Source organism: Mustela lutreola, chromosome X (genome assembly GCF_030435805.1).
Source record: "Mustela lutreola isolate mMusLut2 chromosome X, mMusLut2.pri, whole genome shotgun sequence".
Lineage (NCBI taxonomy): Eukaryota > Metazoa > Chordata > Mammalia > Carnivora > Mustelidae > Mustela > Mustela lutreola.
Window position 1 is genome coordinate 70,554,922 of NC_081308.1, and position 22,400 is coordinate 70,577,321.

The following is a 22,400-nucleotide window of genomic DNA, read 5'->3' on the forward strand; positions in this document are numbered from 1 at the left end:
TAGTTCATTGAACTAATATAATACATTGTAATCAAAATCTGTTTATCTATATGTAGGATACATATATATTGGTAGTGACAGTTTCTAAAGCATAAGAATCCACTTCTGTATACAATTATTTATGATAGTGATACTATTAGACTTGTTTTTAGAATCCTAATTCAAAGTTTATAAACTTTTTATTTGCTTAAATACTTAGTTGAGAAAATAATATTGAACTGTTAAAATGTGAAAAAAAAGCCTATAATGTACAAGAACATTTATTTCAATTAGAATTATCTAGATTATTCAAAGTAATGCTTTAGATTAAATAGAAATAGCCAAATTATGAGGGACTAGGTACTGCTATTGGGACTCTACTATTCCTTTACACTTACCTCTCAGTTTTCTATTCATTAGTGATTCTTAAGTTGTAGCTCCCTGAACAGCAGTATCATCACCTGCAGAGTTGGTAGAAATGCAAATATTCAGGCCCTACCTCTGACCTTGATGAGAAACTTTGAAGGCAGGACCCAGGAATTTATGTGTTTATAAAACATCACAACTATGTAATTCTGATGTATGCTAGAATCATTTCTTCTGTCAGTCTTTATGTCTCTTTATCTCTCTGTATATGTATATGTCTATGTGTATGTAATTTGTAGGACCACTGACCAGTGATCACATTAACCTATGTATAACATTTATAAAAGAACTCCATTGTCGCATTTTTTCTTTCTTCCTGCAGTTTTCCTGATTGATTCATTATTTTATTCAATGATAAAATGAAAATCACTATCTTTATTAAAGGATCCACTGAATCATCATATTAATCCAACTGTATTGCATTCTCAAAGTAATCCTCCCAATGTAAGTCTTAAACCTTTTTTCATTCTTGTTGAAAATATTATTCTAATATTAATACAAATACAAAAAGAGTGACTACATTTTCCTTTTGATCCTATAGTCAAAAGGACTATAGGCTGTATAGGGTGGTGATAGGGAGAACAATTATACAAGTGTCTATTTGCAGTTCTTTGTGAAGTCTTGCCAACTCACACATCTTGCCTTGCATTCCAATGAATTTAACTAGCTGAATAATGGAAACTACTTTCTGTGTTTACTATAGCTAGATACATTATGGGCACACTAGTGTTGGTTAAGCTAGATGGAAAAAGTGATAGCTTCAAGGATGAATAATTTGGAAGAAGTCAGAGAGTCAGAACAAGACTTATATGCTCTGCAAAATACTATTGATTTACACATTTGGAGAAGAATAATTAAGAAAATTTCAGATTTTGTACTTCTATTTGGGTTTGTGTGACACAATATTGAAGGATTTCTGCCTTGAACTTGAGTTTTTAGTCTGTGAAAATATAGCTTTATATTTCACGTTCAATAAACACACTTTGAGTAACTAAGAACTGTGCTCTACCCATGGCAAATGTAAACAATGTGAATGGTTTTGTTAGTGTTTTCCCACCTTTTATATGATAGTCATCTGAAGTTTATATTTAGCCATTCTCTTTGGTTCAGCAATTCAATTTTCCAAGTTGTGTAATGTTTTTGTTATATATATATAAGTATTTGACTTTGCTATATGAAATATGACAGTTAACTGCTGAGCCATAACCCACACATGAAGATAAGTCTAATTATTTTAATGTCATATGTGAAATCTGTGATTACATTATATTGATATTGTACATTATGTGAAAATAGATGTGCCAGAGAAGCATAACATTGCTTTGAGATCTTAATTATCCATGTTAATAGAGATGAGCATTGATAGAGGTGTATACAAATTCCAGATCCATGTCAATCATTTATATTTATTCCATTGTGACATATATTTCATAATATTTTATATGCTCATGTATGTTTATATGTCTATATGTGTGTGTGTATCACAAATTTATCTTTGGGGGGCCTGGGTGGCTCAGTCATTAAGTGTCTGCCTTCAGCTCAGGTCATGATCCCAGTGCTGGGATCAAGCCCCACATCTGTCTCCCTGCTCAGCAGGGAGCAAGCTTCTCCCTCTCCTCCTGCCTGCTGCTCTCCCTACTTAAGCTTGCTCTCTGTCAAACATAAATAAGTAAAATCTTAAAAAAAGATTTAAAAAACATTTATTTTCATAACTATGCTTTTTTTCTAAGGCTATTTTTAAAAATTCTAATTTGCATCTCATGTACACATAGCTGTAGAGATGGTAGGTAAAATGGTAGCTTGAAATTCCTCAGTAATAATGTTAATTCAATAGAAAAAGGGCTTTGTTTATTTATTTATTTATTTTTTTTAAAGAGGGGAGGCTGTGATCCCCTTTGGGCTGTGAAGAGCCTCTGGGACAGAAAGGGAAGTACAAAAGCCAGCACTATGAAGTGGGCTACAAGAGGCAGATGGGAGGTGGGGGCCTCTAGGCTGTGGGGACAGGGCGAGGGATTCCACTGCAGGCTGCTGGCCCAGGCTCTCACAGGTGCCCAGGCTCAGTGCACACCTCCTCCAGACCTGTCCTCTCCATCCCTCCCCATCTCTCCCTGCCCATCCCTACTGAGGCCTCTCAGGACCTCCACGCTTCTCTCCTTTTCTCAGAAGCCCCCCTCAAGTTGTCCCCCTGCATCTCTGCCTCTCCCTCCTCCCCCCTCCGGGGACCTGCCCCTGCCCTCCTCCCAGGTCCCGCCTCTGGCGGCAGCTGGATCACCATCTCCGGGAATGACCGTGAAGTCCTTCCCACGGGCTGTGTGGGAGTGACCGCATCCCTCCGGTGAGCAGAAGAGGCTGCCCAGCGCCTGGCTGGGCACCCCTGAGCCGGGGATGTCACAGGGTCCCGGGCTCCCACAGACGCACCCTTGAACAGGGCGTGCACTGCTGGTACCTCGGTAGGAGAGCCGCAGGCGGGGCACGCTGGGGCCAGGGGTGGGGCTGCCCCCATGGAGCAGGAGGCCCCCCAGGAGGCAGCAGATGGCCCAGGCCGAGGGGGCCATGCTGGGGGAACCGAGGGCACCACGCTGCTGGTCGAGGTGCCCCGGGTCCGCTGCTGGCTGCTGGTTGTTGTTTCGGCTTTGTTTATTTTTTTTTAATTTTTTTTAAGTAGGTTAAAAGCCCAATATGGGTCTTGAACTCAAGACTCTGACAGCAGAGATGCTCTACTGACTAAGCCAACTAGGTGCCCTCCAAATGGTCTTGATTTTAAAAATAAGTTTATGTAGCTGTGGATACAGAAAGGTGAAAAAAAACTGGTTATTAAAACTATGATTTTGATATTTAGGTAATATATTGCTCAACCAAATGAGCTTTACCACATTTTAGCAAGTTGATGTCACTGTTATTTTTTTAACAAGAAATAACAGGCCTCAAATATTCTATATGTGTATTTTTTAAGCTCTCTAGATAATTCTGAAAACCAGAAATTTGGGGTGTCATTAACACGGGTGATCAAGCAGCAACCAAATATTTGTACAGTGATGATCAATTTCCCTACATCACTTCTCTTGTGTAAAGTGAAGTTAAAATTTGGACAACCTCTTTCTTGTCTTTGCAAGATCATAGTATGATTTTTTTCTGGGAAACAAAATTCTGGCCCTTCCTTCCCTCTAAAGTAAGACTTCCTATTTCTTGACTTTTTGACCAAGGACTCCTACATTTTGACAATTACTTATTTATGACTTTGGAGGGTTTTATTTGTACATAAGTATCCTTGTACATTATGTACACATATTGTACATAAATATCCTTCTATATGGAAAAGAATGTGGTAATATTAATGTCAGTATACCAATGTAGACAATCTTTATTTTCAGATCATTGATAATTTTAGGTATAGGTTTACAGGGGGACTATAGGCCTGGGATTGGAGCATTGAATTTTAAACTTTTAGATAATATTGACAATGGATATCTGCCATAAGAAAAGGAAAAATTGCCAGTTGCAATAGAAATTTACATATTAAAAAGGAATTGGGGAAAGTTTTCTATATCAATTAAAGTTGTATAGTTTACATGTGATATTTCTAAAATATTAGATAAATGATTGACCTTGCTTAGGCCTTGACATGAAACCAGCCAACGTTATTAATTATTGTTTTTCCAGTTTGAGAATTTGAGGGTAACACATTTTGTTAGCTTAAAACAATTCAGTGATATTTCCGGAAGAGAACTTAGGAAATAGGCCTGCCAGTTCTTACTGCATAATCTGTTCTTCATGTAACATTTTATTTTTTCCAATGTCCTAAAGTCAATATACAAACCATTTCTGTTGATGGATGAATAAACAAAATCCAACAACCTGGTGTATAGTCAATTCAGCCTATTTATCTTTAAGGATTGATTTGTATATTGACATTGCTAACAAAATTTACTGAACATTAGTAATTAATGTGGCTTAAAATGAAACAAAGAATACCTTATATGAGCCATTTCCTCCCATAATAAAAATAAGTACTTTTTTATTCACATATATGGAGATTTCATATACAGAAACAGAATATGTTTAGTCTTAGTCTTATCTTCCCATTGACATAGATTTGCCATTGCTTAATTGGCCTTTTGCAAAATGCTTGGACTGTCAAAGTCAATTCAAAATAAGTCAGTATAAGAAAGACAAATACCATGTGATTTCACTCATAAGTGAAATTTAAGAAACAAATGAACAAAGAAAAAAGACCCCAAAAAAACCCTAAAATACAGAAAACAAACTTGTTGTTATCTGAGGAGAAGTGGGTGGGGGGATGGATGAAATAGGTGAAGAGGATGTAAAGTACACTGAGCACGAGTAATGTACAGAATAGTCAAATCAGTTTATTGTACAACTGAAAGTAATATAACACTGTATGTTAGTTATACTGGAATTAAATAAACAAAAAGAAAACAAATTGAAAAAAGAAAAAAAAAGTTGATTCTACAGATGTCAAATAATATGATATTTGCTCTAGTTCCACTAGGGAAATAATACAACATTAAATTCTAAATATTAAGTTTCTGTACCAATAGCTCTTTACACAGGCAAAATATGAATACTGCCTATACAAATCTGCCTTAAACTTCATATATATTTTTTTAATTTCTGGAATTCAGGGAAGAAAACCTAAACCCAAAGCTTCATCAATAACTACCACTTTTTTTTTATTTTTCTAGTTTTATTTGCTTAAACAGCTTAATAGAGTATTTGAAGATCTGCGTAGTAGTTGTAATTGTACCAAATTACATAATAGTATTATCTTTAACAATTGCATTTATAGTATTTATAACTTTAATTTCTTAACACCCCCAAACCGTAAAATTTTCTGAACATATCATATTGCACATTTGTAGAAAACCTTTTTTAAAGCTCAGGAATCTCAGGGTTTTGTATATCCTTGCTCTCATTTTGGAGACAAATGGAGTAGTCTCATGTATTTTTCACTTTTTTTTTACATATTTATATTTTTTATTTTTTATTTATTTTATTTTTTTATTATGTTATGTTAGTCACCATACAGTACATGATTAGTTTTTGATTAGTATTCCATGATTGGTTGTTTGCGTATAATACACAGTGCTCCATGCAATGTGTGCTAATTATTATTTCCTTCAACCAAAATTTCTTTCTTTTTTAAAAATTTTCCAGGGTGCCTGGGTGGCTCAGTAGGTTGAGCCTCTGCCTTCAGTTCAGGTCATGATCTCAGGGTCCTGAGACTGAGCCCCAGATTGGGCTCTCTGCTCAGCAGGGAGCCTGCTTCCCCCTCTCTCTCTTTCTCTGCCTACCTTTCTGCCTACTTGTGATCTGTCTGTCAAATATTTTTAAAAAATAAAAATTAAATTAAAAATTCCATTATCCAACTTATAATACATCACTAATTTCAAATGTAGTATTCAATAATTTATGTTTTGTATAACACTCAGTGCTCATTGCATCACTTTCCTGACTTAAAGCCCATCACCCAATCACCCCATCTCCCACCAACCTCCCATCTAGCTACCTTCATTTTGTTTCCTAAAGTTTAGAGTTTCTCATGGTTTTTCTCCCAATTATTATTTCCTTTAACCAACATTTCTTAAAAGGTTACTGGACACATAGAAGAGGTGATGAATTGGGTACCTTCTTTATCCTCAAATTCAAGGAATTCATACCCTAATGGATATGTAGTATCCATTAGTAATTGTCTTTAAAATTTGAGCTGTAGTATATGTGAAATATGGTTTCATATGTACCCCATATATATATTCATATATATGTATGAAATGCCCTAAAGCTTTTGGTTTAAGGATGCTATATATTGCTTCTAAACATTATGCCTTCAGTCAGCTGGGTCTAACACACACACACATGCTCTTTGATCTCGCTTTAAATTCATGGTGATTAATATCAATGATGTATTATGGTAATTTCATGACAAAAATTATACCAAATATAATCACTATAGTATTTACATAAAGATTGAGGTCACCATTTTACATAAAAAAATAATTACAGCTCTAACAATTGCCTCAGAATGTTTGTTTGCATGCACCAATGGATCTAACAATTCTGACTTAATCATAGTGGCTTCTATTTCACTTACTTAACTATAGAGAACAAACTGATGGTTACCAGAGGGAAGGTGGGTGGGGGGATGGGTAAAATAGGTGATGGGGATTAAGGAGTACACTTACTATGATGAGCATTGGCTGTTGAACAGGTGTTGAATTACTATATTGTACACATGTAACTAATATTACAATGTATGTTAACTATAATTTAAATAAAAACTTTAAAAAATAAATTTAAACACAATTAGGTACAGTGACAATTTTCTTTATAGCATTAGCTTTGTTTATGTTGAGGGTAAGTCTGTTTTTAACTTTTTCATGTGCTTTAGATATAACACTGATTTTGCAATGCTAACATTTCCTCTCAATGTTTTGCTTGCTTTTTAGTTGATCTACTGTCTTTACAATGTCTGAAATCAGATTTAGCAATCTCATTTGGGATCAAGTTATAACACTGAATCAAGTGTTAGATGAAGTAATTCCAATTCACGGAAGGGGGAATTTCCCCACACTGGAGGTAAAACCAAAATATATCATTCAAGTTGTGAAAAATCAATTGATAAAGCAAGGGATTATTGTTAAAGATACCCGACTGAATGGATCCACAGCAAGTTATATACTTGCAAGCCACAATGGAATCAGCTATAAGGATCTAGATGTTATTTTTGGTGTTGAACTACCAAGCGATCAGGAATTTCAAGTTGTTAAAGATGCAGTTCTTGGTTGTCTGCTTGACTTTTTACCAAAAGGTGTAAAAAAGGAAAAGATCACCCTAAAGACAATGAAAGAGGCTTATGTGCAAAAGATGGTCAAAGTCTGCAATAAGCATGATCGCTGGAGTCTCATTTCTCTTTCAAACAACACTGGAAAGAATGTAGAGCTAAAATTTGTGAATTCGCTCAGACGACAATTTGAATTTAGTGTTGATTCCTTTCAAATTGTTTTGGATCCCATGTTAGAATTCTACAGTGACAAAAATGCCAAACTAACCAAAGAATCCTATCCTGTTGTGGTAGCTGAAAGCATGTATGGAGACTTCCAAGAAGCAATGACACATTTGCAATACAAGCTTATATCTACTAGAAAACCTGAAGAGATTAGAGGTGGTGGCCTTCTAAAGTATAGCAACTTGCTGGTTCGTGACTTTAAGCCAGCTTGTGAAGCAGAAATCAAGACACTGGAACGTTATATGTGTTCTAGATTCTTCATTGATTTTCCTGATGTAGCAGAACAGCAAAAGAAGATTGAATCGTACCTCCGTAACCATTTCATAGGTGAAGAAAAGAGCAAATATGACTACCTTATGACCTTGCGTGGAGTTGTAAATGAAAGCACTGTTTGTCTCATGGGTCATGAAAGAAGGCAAACACTCAATATGATCACCCTTATGGCTCTAAAAGTACTTGGAGAACAGAATATACTACCCAATACAGATAATGTAACTTGTTTTTATCAGCCTGCTCCATACTTAGCTGCTGAGGGAGGGTATCCTACTTATTATGTAACTTCTGGACCACCACCTATTTTCTTTCAGCCATACCACCCACTGCACTTTCATGTGCCAAATGGTATGGTTTAAAAACAAACACGCATACAACAGAAACTTTGCTTTAATTAAACACCTCATAAAGCAAGTTTCTAAAATCCATAAAATTTAAGATCTATTTTTATTTTTGTGCAGTTACCATTTTCCATCAATTATAGCTTAAACCATTATAGTAAATAGAATATCATCTATGAACTGGCCACTTTAAATTATTTTCAAGTGTTATTGATTAGCTATTATAACTTTCAAATGTTGTGGATCACTTAAAATGATTTTCAAATCTCACTAAGTCTTAAGTAAGACTTTTAAATTTGCTCTGACAAATACATTACAGATGCCTGCATCTCTGATTAAAACATAATAGAACAGACACATGTATTAAGGTCCAAAGATACAGTAAATACAAGTGCCACCACTTTGGTGTTCAATCAATCCCTTTGTTTCATTCACTTCATTTTTTTCTAGTGAATATATTACCATCAGTGAATTTTCAGTACTTAACAAAAATACCTAATTTCAAAGGCAACAGATGCAGAAGAGATAAAACTCTGGACTTTACAAGCACTTAATTTGCTTTCCAATTAAATTGGGTTAGATACAAAATCTTACTATGGTTTGAAGGAACATTGAAAAAACTTGTTCTGAAGAACACTGGACATTAGTAATTTGTCAACTGTCAAATAAGTTAGTTATTTTTTTGATCTGAAGATTAATACCATCCAGCTGTAAAACCAATACTGCAGTCAGTTTTATAGGTTTCTTCATTCTTCCCACTAAATAAGTTGAAAAGAATGGAAATGACCAACTCTGAATGCAAAAATTTTCTGTCATCTGTTAGAGGGTCTAAATGGCAAATAGCAAAAAACAAAAAGAAACAAACAAAAAAACAAAAAAAGGTAGTGTTTTTTGTTTTTAGCCATGCATGTTATTTACTATTTTTTTTATGATCTATTTGTGTAACATCTTAGTATATTTGGAGACATTCAGTGTTAGTAAGTGAAAATATTTTCATTATTGCTAAATGAAGCTTTTTTTTTTTTTCATTTTGGTCTTACCAAACATCAGTTTATAACCTGCCACTCAAGTGCCTCCTCATGTGAGTTTTTGCATAATACTATAATTTTTCCAACAATTGCATATGTTCATCAGGTTATCAGAATATTTATACACTACATCAAATATGCTGCTAGGAAGTCTACTAGTGGAATTAAAACAATATTTTCTTCCCATAATGAAGAAAATAATTCATGACCAATATTAACTGGGATGACAGAAGGGGAACTGTCCTGAATGGATGTAGATAAGACCATCAGAAAATGTCATCATTTTAACTCGCTTCTGATTTTTTGTTTCCATCTCAGTTTTCATTGACCATCCTGACTTTTTTCATCACAACATGATCCAAAAGGCATATTCTGAGAATTTGTCACTTATAAACTGTGCTTAATATCTCTTCTCTGCATTATAGTACTGGACACAAGAAGTACATAAAATATAGCACTTTCAAATAATCAATATTTCCAAGATGTTTTATACCACCACACCACTGGCCATCAGTATATTTTTAAAGAATTATATTTAAAATATATTTATGTGTATATACACATGCACATAATTATCCAGCATACAACTCTGAGGCTTTTAAACATGGATTCACCTTGCTTGGGATAAATAAAGAATTTATAAATACTATATTAAAGAGAAAATTCAGTAATCTATTAACATAATGAATGTACTGGCTAAAAAATGATTGATCTTTCTGCAGTAAAGCACAATCTTTAGGTTTCACTTAGTGGAAGTGCTTGCATATAAAACTGAAGGAGAATATGCTATATCAATAGTACGAAAAAACAATTCCAAAAAATAAAGTATTTAAGAATAAAAGGGCTGTAGTAATTATGGGTAATGGTTAAAGGTTCAGTATTTTCATAGCATTTTCTGCTGAATAGCAGAATTCTGAGGATGCTCCCTCATGTGCTCCCTTAGGTTCCTTTGGTCCAATTGAAAATTTGAACCTTTTCCCCTAAAAAGCAAATTCTCTATGGTGTTCTCATAAAACTTTAAGTCCTGCTGGAAGAATGGTCTGAAAGCTATCAGCTTCCTCCTAACATTTCAAGTATGTGTTTTCATTGTAGTGGAAGAATTCAGAACTGGCATATAAGATTTTTTTTTCCAGATAGAGAATCCAAACCTGTTGAATGGAAATGGTATCACTAAAGAGATAGCTATAGCTTTATTTCTTGTGGCATTCTTTCTGTAGATACCATCACCAAGCTAGGCTGTCCTTTGCTACCAACCAAACAGAAAAATATTTATCTTTAGCATTGAGTGTCTCTCCAGGATTAGGCTAGTTGTCCTAAGACAGTATTATTTCATTCTGTTTGTTAGGAATAATAAATGGAAAAGTTTTTCTATAAAAAAATGAGTGCTAGCTTCTTGGCCTAAATGTGTTCATAAATGTTAGTTAAGTTCAGCTCCACAACATATGTCATCTCATTACAAGAGAGAAATGATGTCTGTTCTTATTTTATTTTATACAAATTCAAGACCAAGTCTTAGTTTGGGAATTTTTAAATTTTATTTTCTTCTCAGAAACCTAACCAAAACCAAAAAAGAAAATCTTTCTATATAGTTCAAGCACTCACATCAGCAGGACACGGTTGGTGTCAGTTATAGGTACATATTTTTAAAACCAAAATATTCTTGCATTTCACAAATGTCTTCATATAATTATCAAAGTTCCAGAGTATTTGTAACTTTTAAATTCAGAGCTATTCTTCTGATAGTGACATGTCTTTTGTCAAAAAAAGTTGAAGACGAAGTTTAGTTGTTTAATTTTTTTAAATATTTTTAAAAGATTTTATTTATTTGACAGAGAGATCACAAGTGGGCAGAGAGGCAGGCGGTGAGGTGGGGGGGTGGTAGCAGGTTCCCTGCTGAGCAGAGAGCTCAATGCGGGGCTCGATCCCAGGACCCTGATATCATGACCTGAGTGGAAGGCAGAGACTTAACCCACTGAGCCACCCAGGTGCCCCTAAAATATTTCATTTATGTATTTGAGAGAGTGTGAGTGAGTATTAGAGAGAGGCATGGAGCAGGGAAAGGGGCAGAGGGAGAAGGAGAAGCAGACTCCCCGCTGAGCAGGGAACCCCATGTGCGGCTTATCCAGGACTCCAGGATCATGACCTGAGCCAAAGGCAGACTCTTAACCAACTGAGCCACCCAGTTTCCCCTAACTAGTTGTTTTAAATGAGAGATAGTGTAGCTAAATTAAAGACAAATATCAGAGCTAGAACAGTTGTTAGTTGAGCTAGAACAGAACTTCTTCAAAATGTTGGGAAAACATCTTGGCCCAAATTCCATTTTTTAATATCTCAGAAATGTTCTATTAAAATGCATATAAATTAAGAGTTTTTAAAATTAGCCATATTTTAGTTTTAGGCATTGGATACAGATGTCAATATGCAAAATGCCTGAGATACAACTCTTTTCATTCAGTGAATCTATTATCTGGAAAGATTCATCCAACTTTGAAAATATAGGGAGTTAAAATTTATAACAGAAAAATTTGAAGTTTTAATGTAATGTTTATCAAAATTATATTTATCTATAAACATGACAGTTCCATTTATAGAGGATTTTTTAAAAAAGTATTGACTCTGTAAATTAACCTTTAAACAAGATTGGGAAGTTTGTGGGACTACAGTTTGAAGTTTGATAACCATTCTTATGAAGACCTTGAAAAGGCCTAAAACCCAGTATTTTGGGATTCATTTGCTTTACCATTATAAAAGAAAATATATTTAATGATGTTTTGTTTTCACTCCTTCTGTTCTTTTGTGGTCATATTCTATATGTTACAATGTAAAACTTATGTAATAAGTATTGGAAATTATATTGCTGATCCACTGCTCCCTTTTATGAACATTTTTTTCAGCATGTATAATTAGAGCTAATTTGTTCAGATGCTCTTCGGTTTTTCCTTAAGGAAATAGTTTCCCTTGAATTTGGTCTGTTTAAGTGAAAACATACCATTTAGAGTATATGGTGTCTGTAAACGAATTTAACTTGTAACAGATAATCTTTAAGCTCAATATATTGTAATTTCTGTTTTGTTTTTCTGTAATATGGGGGAATGTGAAGTTATTTTTCACAAAATCATTGTGTCAAAGGTAGTGATACAGGAATTGCATTAATGTTTGAAACAATAGAAACTCCTTTTGTTTAGATGTAGTCTTGGAAAAAGCAACAGATAATTTATTGGTAAGTTTTCTGTATATGTGCTTTTTTGATCCCTTGGGAAAACAAGCTCCATATCCTAGAAAAAAGAGCACCATATAGCTACATCTCTCAGTGCTTCAGAAATTAACCCCTGTAAATGCATAAGTATCCTCAGAAAGAAGTGCCGTGCCCTGAGAGGCCCTTCTTTGCAAAATCTTCTTTCATGATTCCAAATTAAAGTGGTGGATTGAATAACCCTGTTAAATCCAATTCGAGTGGCTTCATAATGATTCATAAAAATGTACCTGTTATACATTCTAGACTGGTGGTAGAATTTGAACTGTTTTCCAAATTCTAGTGAGTAGTCTACATTATAAATAAAGTGTGACCAAGTCACACTTGGTCCTTTGGCTCAACTAGAGAACCAAGAATCCTAAGATTGAATTCTTGTCTTAGCATTGGTACAGCCCTGAAGATAATCAGTGGAGGATACTGGTCTCCGTGAAAATGACAGTAGAGAGTGATATGAGTTTGAACATATTCAGAAATTCCATTTTTATTATAGAAAGACAACATAAAAACTTTTCTATATAAAATATGACTTCAATCCCAAACGGAAAAATAACAAAGGTATTGTAGTATCTTTAACTTATAAAATAAATTTAAAAAGGAATCCAGTATAATTTTGGTAGACACTTATAAAATGTTTAATAAAAATTGGTATTTTATTTCCATTTACATTTAAAATGTCTGTTTTAAAGGTTTTTACAAATGTTCACCTCCCCCAATAAAATTATTCAACCCAAACATTTATTAGTGGATATTTGGCTAAAGAGGATTTAGACAGTTCTTTTAAGCCAACATGTGGCCTCCTTGAACAAAAAGATTTCTACGTTTATTATTTTATTTATGGGTTGGGGACTTCTGTAGGGTAGCTCTGGGACACTTAGCATTAAATGTTCTCAAAAAACAATAGTTGCTTAGGCAGTGAATTTCAAATAACTCTTGGCTTACAGTAACTCTTCCAAATTTATTATCAGGTGAAATGCTTTCATATAGTGTCAGCAGGTAAAAAATATAAATTAAAAGAGCTTTTAAGGTTTAAAAAAAGTCTACTTCTTTTTAAAAACACCTAAGTACATTTTTAAAGTGAAAGTTATCATCTTCTTCTAGATACCTAATATTTTGAAATGGAAACCATGCCAGGGAGGTTATGTGCTTTAGAATGTAGAGGACTATACTTAATATTTTATAAGTAGATTTATATTAAATTCAAAGTCTATTTACTTAAGTCAGGAAGAATACCTCTGTAGAAGGGATATACAAATTGAAATCCTGACAATTTGCAAAAAAGAGGGCTTATAATCCATTTTTTCCTGAAGATAACATTTTTATAATTCCTTCTGTTTTTCTTCCACTTTTTCCTCATTTACTAAAATGGCATTTCTTTGTGCTCACAGTAATAAGATGCAGAAAAATGAAGTCCAAGGGTGATTTATTACTGTTTATATTACCAAAAGACAAAATAACATGGCTCCAACTGCTCCAAGTGAGAAAAGAGTCTGGAGATGTCAAAATTATTGATTCACAAATGTGATCATAGATGGTCCTATTCTAGAGAATAAATCTTTCATGTGTGCATTGTGGAGAATCCAACTCTAGGATCTCCAGTTTTCCAAGATTTCTCTTAAGAAACACAATACTGAAAAACAATCTGAGGGTTTTGAAGTGGTGGGGGGTGGGGGGTTGGGGTACCAGGTGGTGGGTATTATAGAGAGCACGGAATGCATGGAGCACTGGGTGTGGTGCAAAAATAATGAATACTGTTATGCTGAAAATAAAAAAATTTTTTTTAAATGAAAGAAAAAAGAAACACAATACTTGAATTAAAAGGCAGTGATTCTTGAATACCCACTTTTCAGTCCTTAAGAATTCTAAGCAATTAATTATGAAGAAATCAGTTCCATAACTTAATGTATCATCTGGAGTTCATACTGGTGTAAGTTATAAACTAATTTTTCTTTTATAAGAAGTAGCCAAAATCATTTTAAACATTGCCGTGTGCTCTTGTATAGTTCTTGAAACTTTTTTTAAAGTTAGATAAGTTGAATTTCAGTTTCAATTAGTGTATATGAAAATTTTAAGCGAAACTAATTGAACTTTATCTTAAAAAGACAAAATCCCCCCCATTAACTAAGATTTAACACATAAAATTATATGTCAGAGTATACACACTTATAAAATTTTTAAAGTCCTGTAGAATTAATGTCATATTAAAATATAAAACTACTCATAAATGATTTACCATCATTAATTATAATTTTACATTATTGAAAATTTTTAGTATTTTTTTTTACTCAAAAAGCTTAAGTGTCTTCCAATAAATATTGGAAGCAAACTATTGGATTATCTGAATTTTCCTGATCTCAATCCTTTATAATCAGATGATATTATCTTATGGCACTCTTTTTTCCAATTTGTCTTTAAGGTCTTTAAACTTTCAATTTATAAACAACTAATGTTAAAATGTAGATGAAATAGCAAACTGTCTTGCTTTTTAAATAAAAATATTCTGCCATTTGAAAACGAATCCTGTATGTCTCAGAAAAACATATCCACTTTATATCCATATACTGCTACTAGATTTAACTGAAAAATAAAGTTTTCTTTGCCAAATTGTGGCTAATTGTTTTATCTCGCATTCTCCCTGTTTATATTGAGTAAAATCAGTGTTAGTAACTTTTCTCTTGTTTGAAAAGCATAAGGAAATCTAAAGTTCTTTCCTTAAAATTCTGCATGCTAAATGAATGTTTCAACATGCAAAAAAAAGCAATTATGCAGATAATTGAGGCTAGAAACATGTCACTAAGTAATGAATAAAGAAAAGTAGTTCTTTTTTTTTTTAAAGATTTTTATTTATTTGACAGACAGACCACAAGTAGGCAGAGAGGCAGGCAGAGAGAGAGGAGGAAGCAGGCTCCCTGCGGAGCATAGAGCCCGATGCGAGGCTCGATACCAAGACCCTGGGATCATGACCTGAGCCGAAGGCAGAGGCTTTAACCACTGAGCCACCCAAGCACCCCAGGAAAAGTAGTTCTAAATTGTTTATGGTCCAAGTCACTGAATAACTGCATCTTCCCAATATAGACCAGACCAAAAATAATTATTGAATATGAGAAAATCCCTACAATACCATTTCACTAAATGTAAAACAGTTCATCCAATAAAGAATAAATTTAAAGTTAGAAGATCTAACTTCTAAAAATATATGTTTATAAAAAATAAAAAAAGAAGATCTAACTTCAAAGCTTAGAGAACAAATGAAATCCTTAAGAATCTATCTCAAATATGTTTCATTTTTTAATTTTTTTGTGTTTGGTTAGCCAACATATATCATTAGTTTTTGATGTAGTGTTCAACAATTCTTTAGTTATATATAACACTCAGTGCTCATCACAACATGTTCAAATTTCGGTTAATTAAAATCCAATTGTTTGGCATTAAAGAAAATACTGGTAAAAGGAATTATAGTCACTGAGTGGAAAATGAAGTTGAAACATCTAAATGTAGTTGCCAGTACCCAGTAAAATTGCTGGTATGATTTTCTACACTGCTTCAAGACCACATTTTATCATTAAACAAACAGTTCAGCACTTAAGGAAAGCAGTGAATATAAATACAATTTTATAAATGTTTTAGGTGCGTTTTTAGCCTTATCATTCACATCATAAATTGTGATCTTTTATTACAAAAATGTTGAGGTGTTCTTAAGAACATACTGTGTCTCTGTAAATGAAAATGCCAAGAATATTAATGGCGTATTTAAGAGATGAAATGTCCAGAGTTGAGTGAAACACATATCTTTGTTTTAAAGTTGACTGTATGTTAAATCAGATTAGTTTTTTTCTACTGTTATTATTGCTCATTATATAGTTTTGAAAAATGTATGTCAGATGTTGGAAAATGTATTTTATTGTTAACAAAAAAATGAATGTTATATGAACAGCACAGGGTTTTTCTGGTGGAAACTATTATTTATTATTTAATGGATTATACCATGATAAGTGTACTTTTGTCATTCATCTAATAACTCTTATACCCGTTTCATTTGCTCTGTCTAATGCTTTTGTGCAGTCTGTGGAAAGAGCATTGTATAGATTCTTTATTATTAGAGTAAATGAGTTTTTGAAAAAAATAAAATCACTGAAATGTGCAGTGATGTGACAGCTGTAAGATGGGTAAACGCCTAATTCAAATACCACCAAATTGTTGGCAGTGTTTAAAACACATACACACACACTTAGAAAGAAAACTTACTCTGGAATTTTTACAGAATCCCAATTGATAATGGGAGGGTACTAATCTACAGTATTCTATGGCTTTATATAATTGACTTCTGCCATTTATATTAACCAAAAAATAACATTTATTCATTTCCCAAATTTCATTTGATTTTACATTGGTAAAATTTACTTACATCTTCCTCCCTCTCAAATAAGCAGTACCTATAAAACATCGGATAAGAATATAATTGGTCGAGAAATAAATGGTATCATTCAAGAAATTAATCAAAATAGTATGACATTATATTGAATCCCTTCCAACATGTACATGTGCATATACACGTGCACACACATACACACACACACACACACCATTACTATATATTTAGCAGAACCAGATAATTATCTACTATAGTATGCGGACCACACTTATTCAAGCAATGTCCTTAGTGATCACTCTATGGAGTGGAAAGTAGATTAGGACACAATGTTAATTGGAAGAATTAAGAATTATGGTAAAAGGGATTAGAGAGATAAAACACCTCTTGATATGGTTTTCTTGAGGTTTCTACACTTTTACCAATAGCCTAGCAACTCAAAGCTGGAGAATTAAATATTTTTTTAACATTTTTTTTTAAAGATTTTATTTATTTATTTGACAGAGAGAGATCACAAGTAGACAGAGAGGCAGGCAGAGAGAGAGAGAGAGGAGGAAGCAGGCTCCCTGCTGAGCAAAGAGCCCGATGTGGGGCTCGATCCCAGGACCCTGAGATCATGACCTGAGCCGAAGGCAGCGGCTTAACCCACTGAGCCACCCAGGCGCCCCATGGAGAATTAAATATTTTACATGAAATATTGAGTAAACACCGTTATACTAAAGATGGCATATTTTCTCTACATAAATCTACATTATGGAAATTATCAGGTTACTAAAGCTTAAAGCAAAATAGACTTATAAAAAAACAAATGACCCACTGATGCAATCAAGAGAGTTTCTTGTTTTTGTTTTTGTTGGGGGTGGTGCAGATAGAGAGAGGAAGATAATCTTAAGCAGGCTCCACATACATGGTGGAGCCTGGTATGAGGTTTGATCTCACAACTCTAAGATCATGACCTGAGCTGAAATCAAGAGTTGAATGCTCAACCAAGTCACCCAGGCACCCCTAGAAGATTTTTTTAATTCTTTAATACACAAGGATAAGTTTTGCTTTGTGTGGTACTTCCAACTTGACCAGAAATTATAGATACTGATCACTTATATAAAAAAAAGCCAACTTTAAGTGGTGATAAATAGTAAATGCAATCCAAAAATATTTGTTTTGCTTGTAACAAGCCAGGTAAATGTTTGGGTTTTTATTTAAGCACTATTATACTCATATAGTATATTTTATCAAGTACTGTAACATTTATTTATTGAGCACTAGCAGGGATGAGATTCATTTATTTTGGGATCCTTGACAATGATGTCATTAAAGTATTAGCATATTATAAAATTTCTGATTAGACGTGATTGCTGTACTTGCCCTCCCTGAACATTTTTCCAATGATATAGTGGAGAAACATTATTTCTCTCTTTGCTTTCATTTCTGCTCAGATTTTGTCTGGTCTCCATTAGGAACACTTAAAACTAACTACCTGCATGATTCCCTCAAAGGTTCATATTTTTATTAAAATTTCAACAATATTTTTATATAAAAAATTGTTAAAACATAGAAAGATGATGAATAGTGTTCTATTTCCCATCAGTGCACACATCACATGTTGTCCTTCCAGCTGCTTCCATAGTCATCTTTCATATCCTGTGTTATCCCAGAATTTCCATTTCTAAAATCACCATTAGTTGCCATGGAAAGAATAAAATATCAAAAATGTAATTTATATAACATGACCAAACAACAAATTGGGTCTCCTATATAATATACATATGCCTGTGAAATGACCCCCACATTTTTTCAGCTTTTATTTAGAGACTCTCACCCCCCATATCCACACATACAAGAATACACGAATGTAATAGGTACTTAACAGACAAGTCATGAAGGAAAATCATTTCTCCATGGAGGAAAATAACCTCTCGTGTTTCAAAGAGAGATTTTTATGAGGACAGTCTTGTTTATAGTTAAAATAGTTGAAATTGATCATTTTTTTTCTAGACACAGAGATGGGATAAAACAATGGCTGAACTGACAGGCATTACCATCTAATAAGGAAAAATTTTTTTAATTTATTTTTTATTTATTTTCAGCATAACAGCATTCATTATTTTTGCACCACACCAAGTGCTCCATGCATTCCATGCCCTCTATAATACTCACCACCTGGTACCCCAACCTCCCACCTCCCACCCCTTCAAAACCCTCAGATTGTTTTTCAGAGTCCATAGTGTCTCATGGTTCACCTGCCCTTCCAATTTTCCCCAACTCCCTTCTCCTCTCTAACTCCCCATGTCCTCCATTCTATTTGTTATGCTCCACAAATAAGTGAAACCATATGATAATTGACTCTCTCTGCTTGACTTATTTCACTCAGCATAATCTCTTCCAGTCCCATCCATGGTGCTAAAAAAGTTGGGTATTCATCCTTTCTGGTGGAGGCATAATACTCCATAGTGTATATGGGCCACATCATCTTTATCCATTCATCCTCTGAAGGGCATCTTGGTCCTTTCCACAGTTTGGTGACCGTGGCCATTGCTGCTAAAAAAAATTGGGGTACAGGTGGCCCTTCTATTCACTACATTTGTATCTTTGGGGTAAATACCCAGTAGTGCAATTGCAGGGTCATAAGGAAGTTCTATTTTTAATTTCTTGACGAATCTCCACACTGTTCTCCAAAGAGGCTGCACCAACTTGAATTCCCACCAACAGTGTAAGAGGGTTCCCCTTTCTCCACATCCTCTCCAACACATGTTTTTCCTGTCTTGCTAATTTTGGCCATTCTAACTGGTGTAAGGTGATATCTCAATGTGATTTTAATTTGAATCTCCCTGAGGGCTAGTGATGATGAACATTTTTTCATGTGTCTCATAGCCATTTGTATGTCTTGATGGAGAAGTCTCTGTTCATATCTTCTGCCCATTTTTTGATATGACTGTCTGTTTTGTGTGTGTTGATTTTGAGGAGTTCATTATAGATCCTGGATATCAACCTTTTGTCTGTACTGTCATTTGCAAATATCTACTCCCATTCCGTGGGTTGCCTCTTTGTTTTCTTCACTGTTTCCTTTGCTGTGCAGAAGCTTTGGATTTTGATGAAGTCCCAAAAGTTTATTTTCGCTTTTGTTTCCTTTGCCTTTGGAGACATATCTTGAAAGAAGTTGCTGTGGCTGATATCAAAGAGATTACTGCCTATGTTCTCCTTCAGGATTCTGATGGATTCCTGTCTCATGTTGAGGTCATTTACCCATTTTGAATTTATCTTTATGTACAGTGTAAGAGAATGGTCGAGTTTCATTCTTCTACATAAAGATGTCCAGTTTTCCCAGCACCATTTATTGAAGAGACTGTCTTTTTTCCACTGTATATTTTTTCCCGTTTTGTCGAAGATTATTTGCCCATAGAGTTGAAGGTCCATATCTGGGCTCTCTACTCTGTTCCACTGGTCTATGTGTCTGTTTTTATGCCAGTACCATGCTGTCTTGGTGATCACAGCTTTGTAGTAAAGCTTGAAATCAGGTAGCATGATGCCCCCTGTTTTATTTTTGTTTTTCAACATTTCCTTAGCAATTCGGGGTCTCTTCTGATTCCATACAAATTTTTGGATAATTTGCTCCAGCTCTTTGAAGAATACCGGTGGAATTTTGATCGGAATGGATTTAAAATATAGATTGCTCTAGGCAATATAGACATTTTGACAATGTTTATTCTTCCGATCCAAGAGCATGGACTGGTCTTCCATGTTTTTGTGTCTTCTTCAATTTCTTTCATGAGTGTTCTGTAGTTCCTCGAGTACACATCCTTTACCTCTTTGGTTAGGTTTATTCCCAGGTATCTTATGGTTCTTGGTGCTATAGTAAATGGAATCGATTCTCTAATTTCCCTTTCTGTATTTTCATTGTTAGTATATAAGAAAGCCACTGATTTCTGTACATTTACCTTGTATCCTGCCACGTTGCTGAATTGCTGTATGAGTTCTAGTAGTTTGGGGGTGGAGTCTTTTGGGTTTTCCATATATAGAATCACGTCATCTGTGAAGAGAGAGAGTTTGACTTCTTCATTGCCAATTTGGATACCTTTTATTTCTCTTTGTTGTCTGATTGCTGTTGCTAGGACTTCTAATACTTTGTTGAACAAGAGTGGTGAGAGTGGGCATCCTTGTCGTGTTCCTGATCTCAACGGGAAGGCTGCAAGCTTTTTCCCATTGAGGATGATATTTGCTGTGGGTCTTTCATAGATAGATTTTATGGAGTTCAGGAATGTCCCCTCTATCCCTATACTTTGTATCATTTTAATCAGGAACAGATGCTGGATTTTGTCAAATGCTTTTTTCTGCATCGATTGAGAGGACCATGTGGTTCTTCTCCCTTCTCATATTAATTTGTTCTATCACATTGATTTGTGAATCTTGAACCATTCTTGTAGCCCAGGGATGAATCCCACCTGGTCATGGTGGATAATCTTTTAATGTGCTGTTGGATCCTGTTGGCTAGGATCTTGTTGAGAATCTTAGCATCCATATTCATCAGTGATATTGGTCTGAAATCCAACTTTTTGGTAGGGGGTTTGCCTGGTTTAGGGATCAGGGTAATGCTGGCTTCATAGAAAGAGTCTGGAAGTTTTCCTTCTGCTTCAATTTTTTGAAACAGCTTCAGGAGAATAGGTGTAATATCTTCTTTGAAAGTTTGGTAGAATTCCCCAGGGAATCCGTCAGGTCTTGGGCTCTTGATTTTGGGGAGGTTTTTGATCACTGCTTCAATCTCGTTACTAGATATCAGTCTATTCAGGTTGTGTTTCTTCCTGCTTTAATTTTGGGAGTTTATAGTTTTCCAGGAATGTATCCATTTCATCTATGTTGCTTAACCTATTGACATTTAACTGTTGATAATAACTTCTGATGATTGTTTCTACTTCCTTGGTGTTTGTTGTGATCTCTCCCTTTTCATTCATAATTTTATGAATTTGGGCCTTCTCTCTTTTCTTTTGGATTATTGTGGCCAATGGTTTATTGATCTTATTGATTCTTTCAAAAAAACACCTTCTAGTTTCATTGATACGTTCTACTGTACCTCTGGTTTCTACCTCCTTGATCTCAGCTCTAATCTTGATGATTTCCCTTCTTATGGGTGGAGTTGGTTTGATTTGTTGTTGATTCTCCAGTTCTTTAAGGTGTAGAGACAGCTGCTGTATTCTGGATTTTTCCATTTTAGGAGAGAGGCTGGATGGCTATGTATTTCCCCCTTAGGACCGTCTTTGCTGTATCCCATAGGTTTTGGACCGAAGTGTTCCCATTGGTTTCCATGAATTGTTTCAGTTCTTTGATCTCCTGGTTGGCCCAAGCATTCTTAAGCAAGGGGGTCTTTAGCTTCCAGGTGTTTGAGTTTTTTCAGAACGTTTCCTTTGATTGAGTTCCAGTTTCAAAGCATTGTGATCTGAGAATATGCAGGGAATAATCTCAGTCTTTTGGTATTTGTTGACTCATGATTTATGACCCAGTATGTGGTCTATTCTTGAAAAGGTTCCATGTGCACTTGAGAAGAATGAGTATTCTGTTGTTTTAGGGTGAAATGTTCTGTATATATCTATGAGGTCCATCTGGTCCAATGTGTCATTCAATGCTCTTGTTTCTTTATTGATTTTCTGCTTCAATGATCTGTCTAATTCTGAGAGAGGCGTGTTAAGATCTCCTACAATTAGTGTATTCATATCAATAT

At 34.5% G+C, this 22,400-nt stretch overlaps 1 protein-coding gene across 1 annotated transcript; it reads left to right on the top strand.

The window, feature by feature from the left end:
* Positions 1-733: 733 nt before the first annotated feature.
* TENT5D (terminal nucleotidyltransferase 5D) lies at positions 734-9,683 on the top strand. Its single transcript, XM_059157603.1, has 2 exons — positions 734-849; positions 6,870-9,683. The coding sequence occupies exon 2, from the start codon at positions 6,889-6,891 to the stop codon at positions 8,059-8,061; it is 1,173 nt and encodes a 390-aa protein (XP_059013586.1). The 5' UTR covers positions 734-849; positions 6,870-6,888; the 3' UTR covers positions 8,062-9,683.
* Positions 9,684-22,400: the final 12,717 nt, after the last annotated feature.

Excerpts from the sequence above, each read along its gene's own strand:
- TENT5D (XM_059157603.1), top strand. The coding sequence starts at position 6,889 with ATGTCTGAAATCAGATTTAGCAATCTCATTTGGGATCAAGTTATAACA.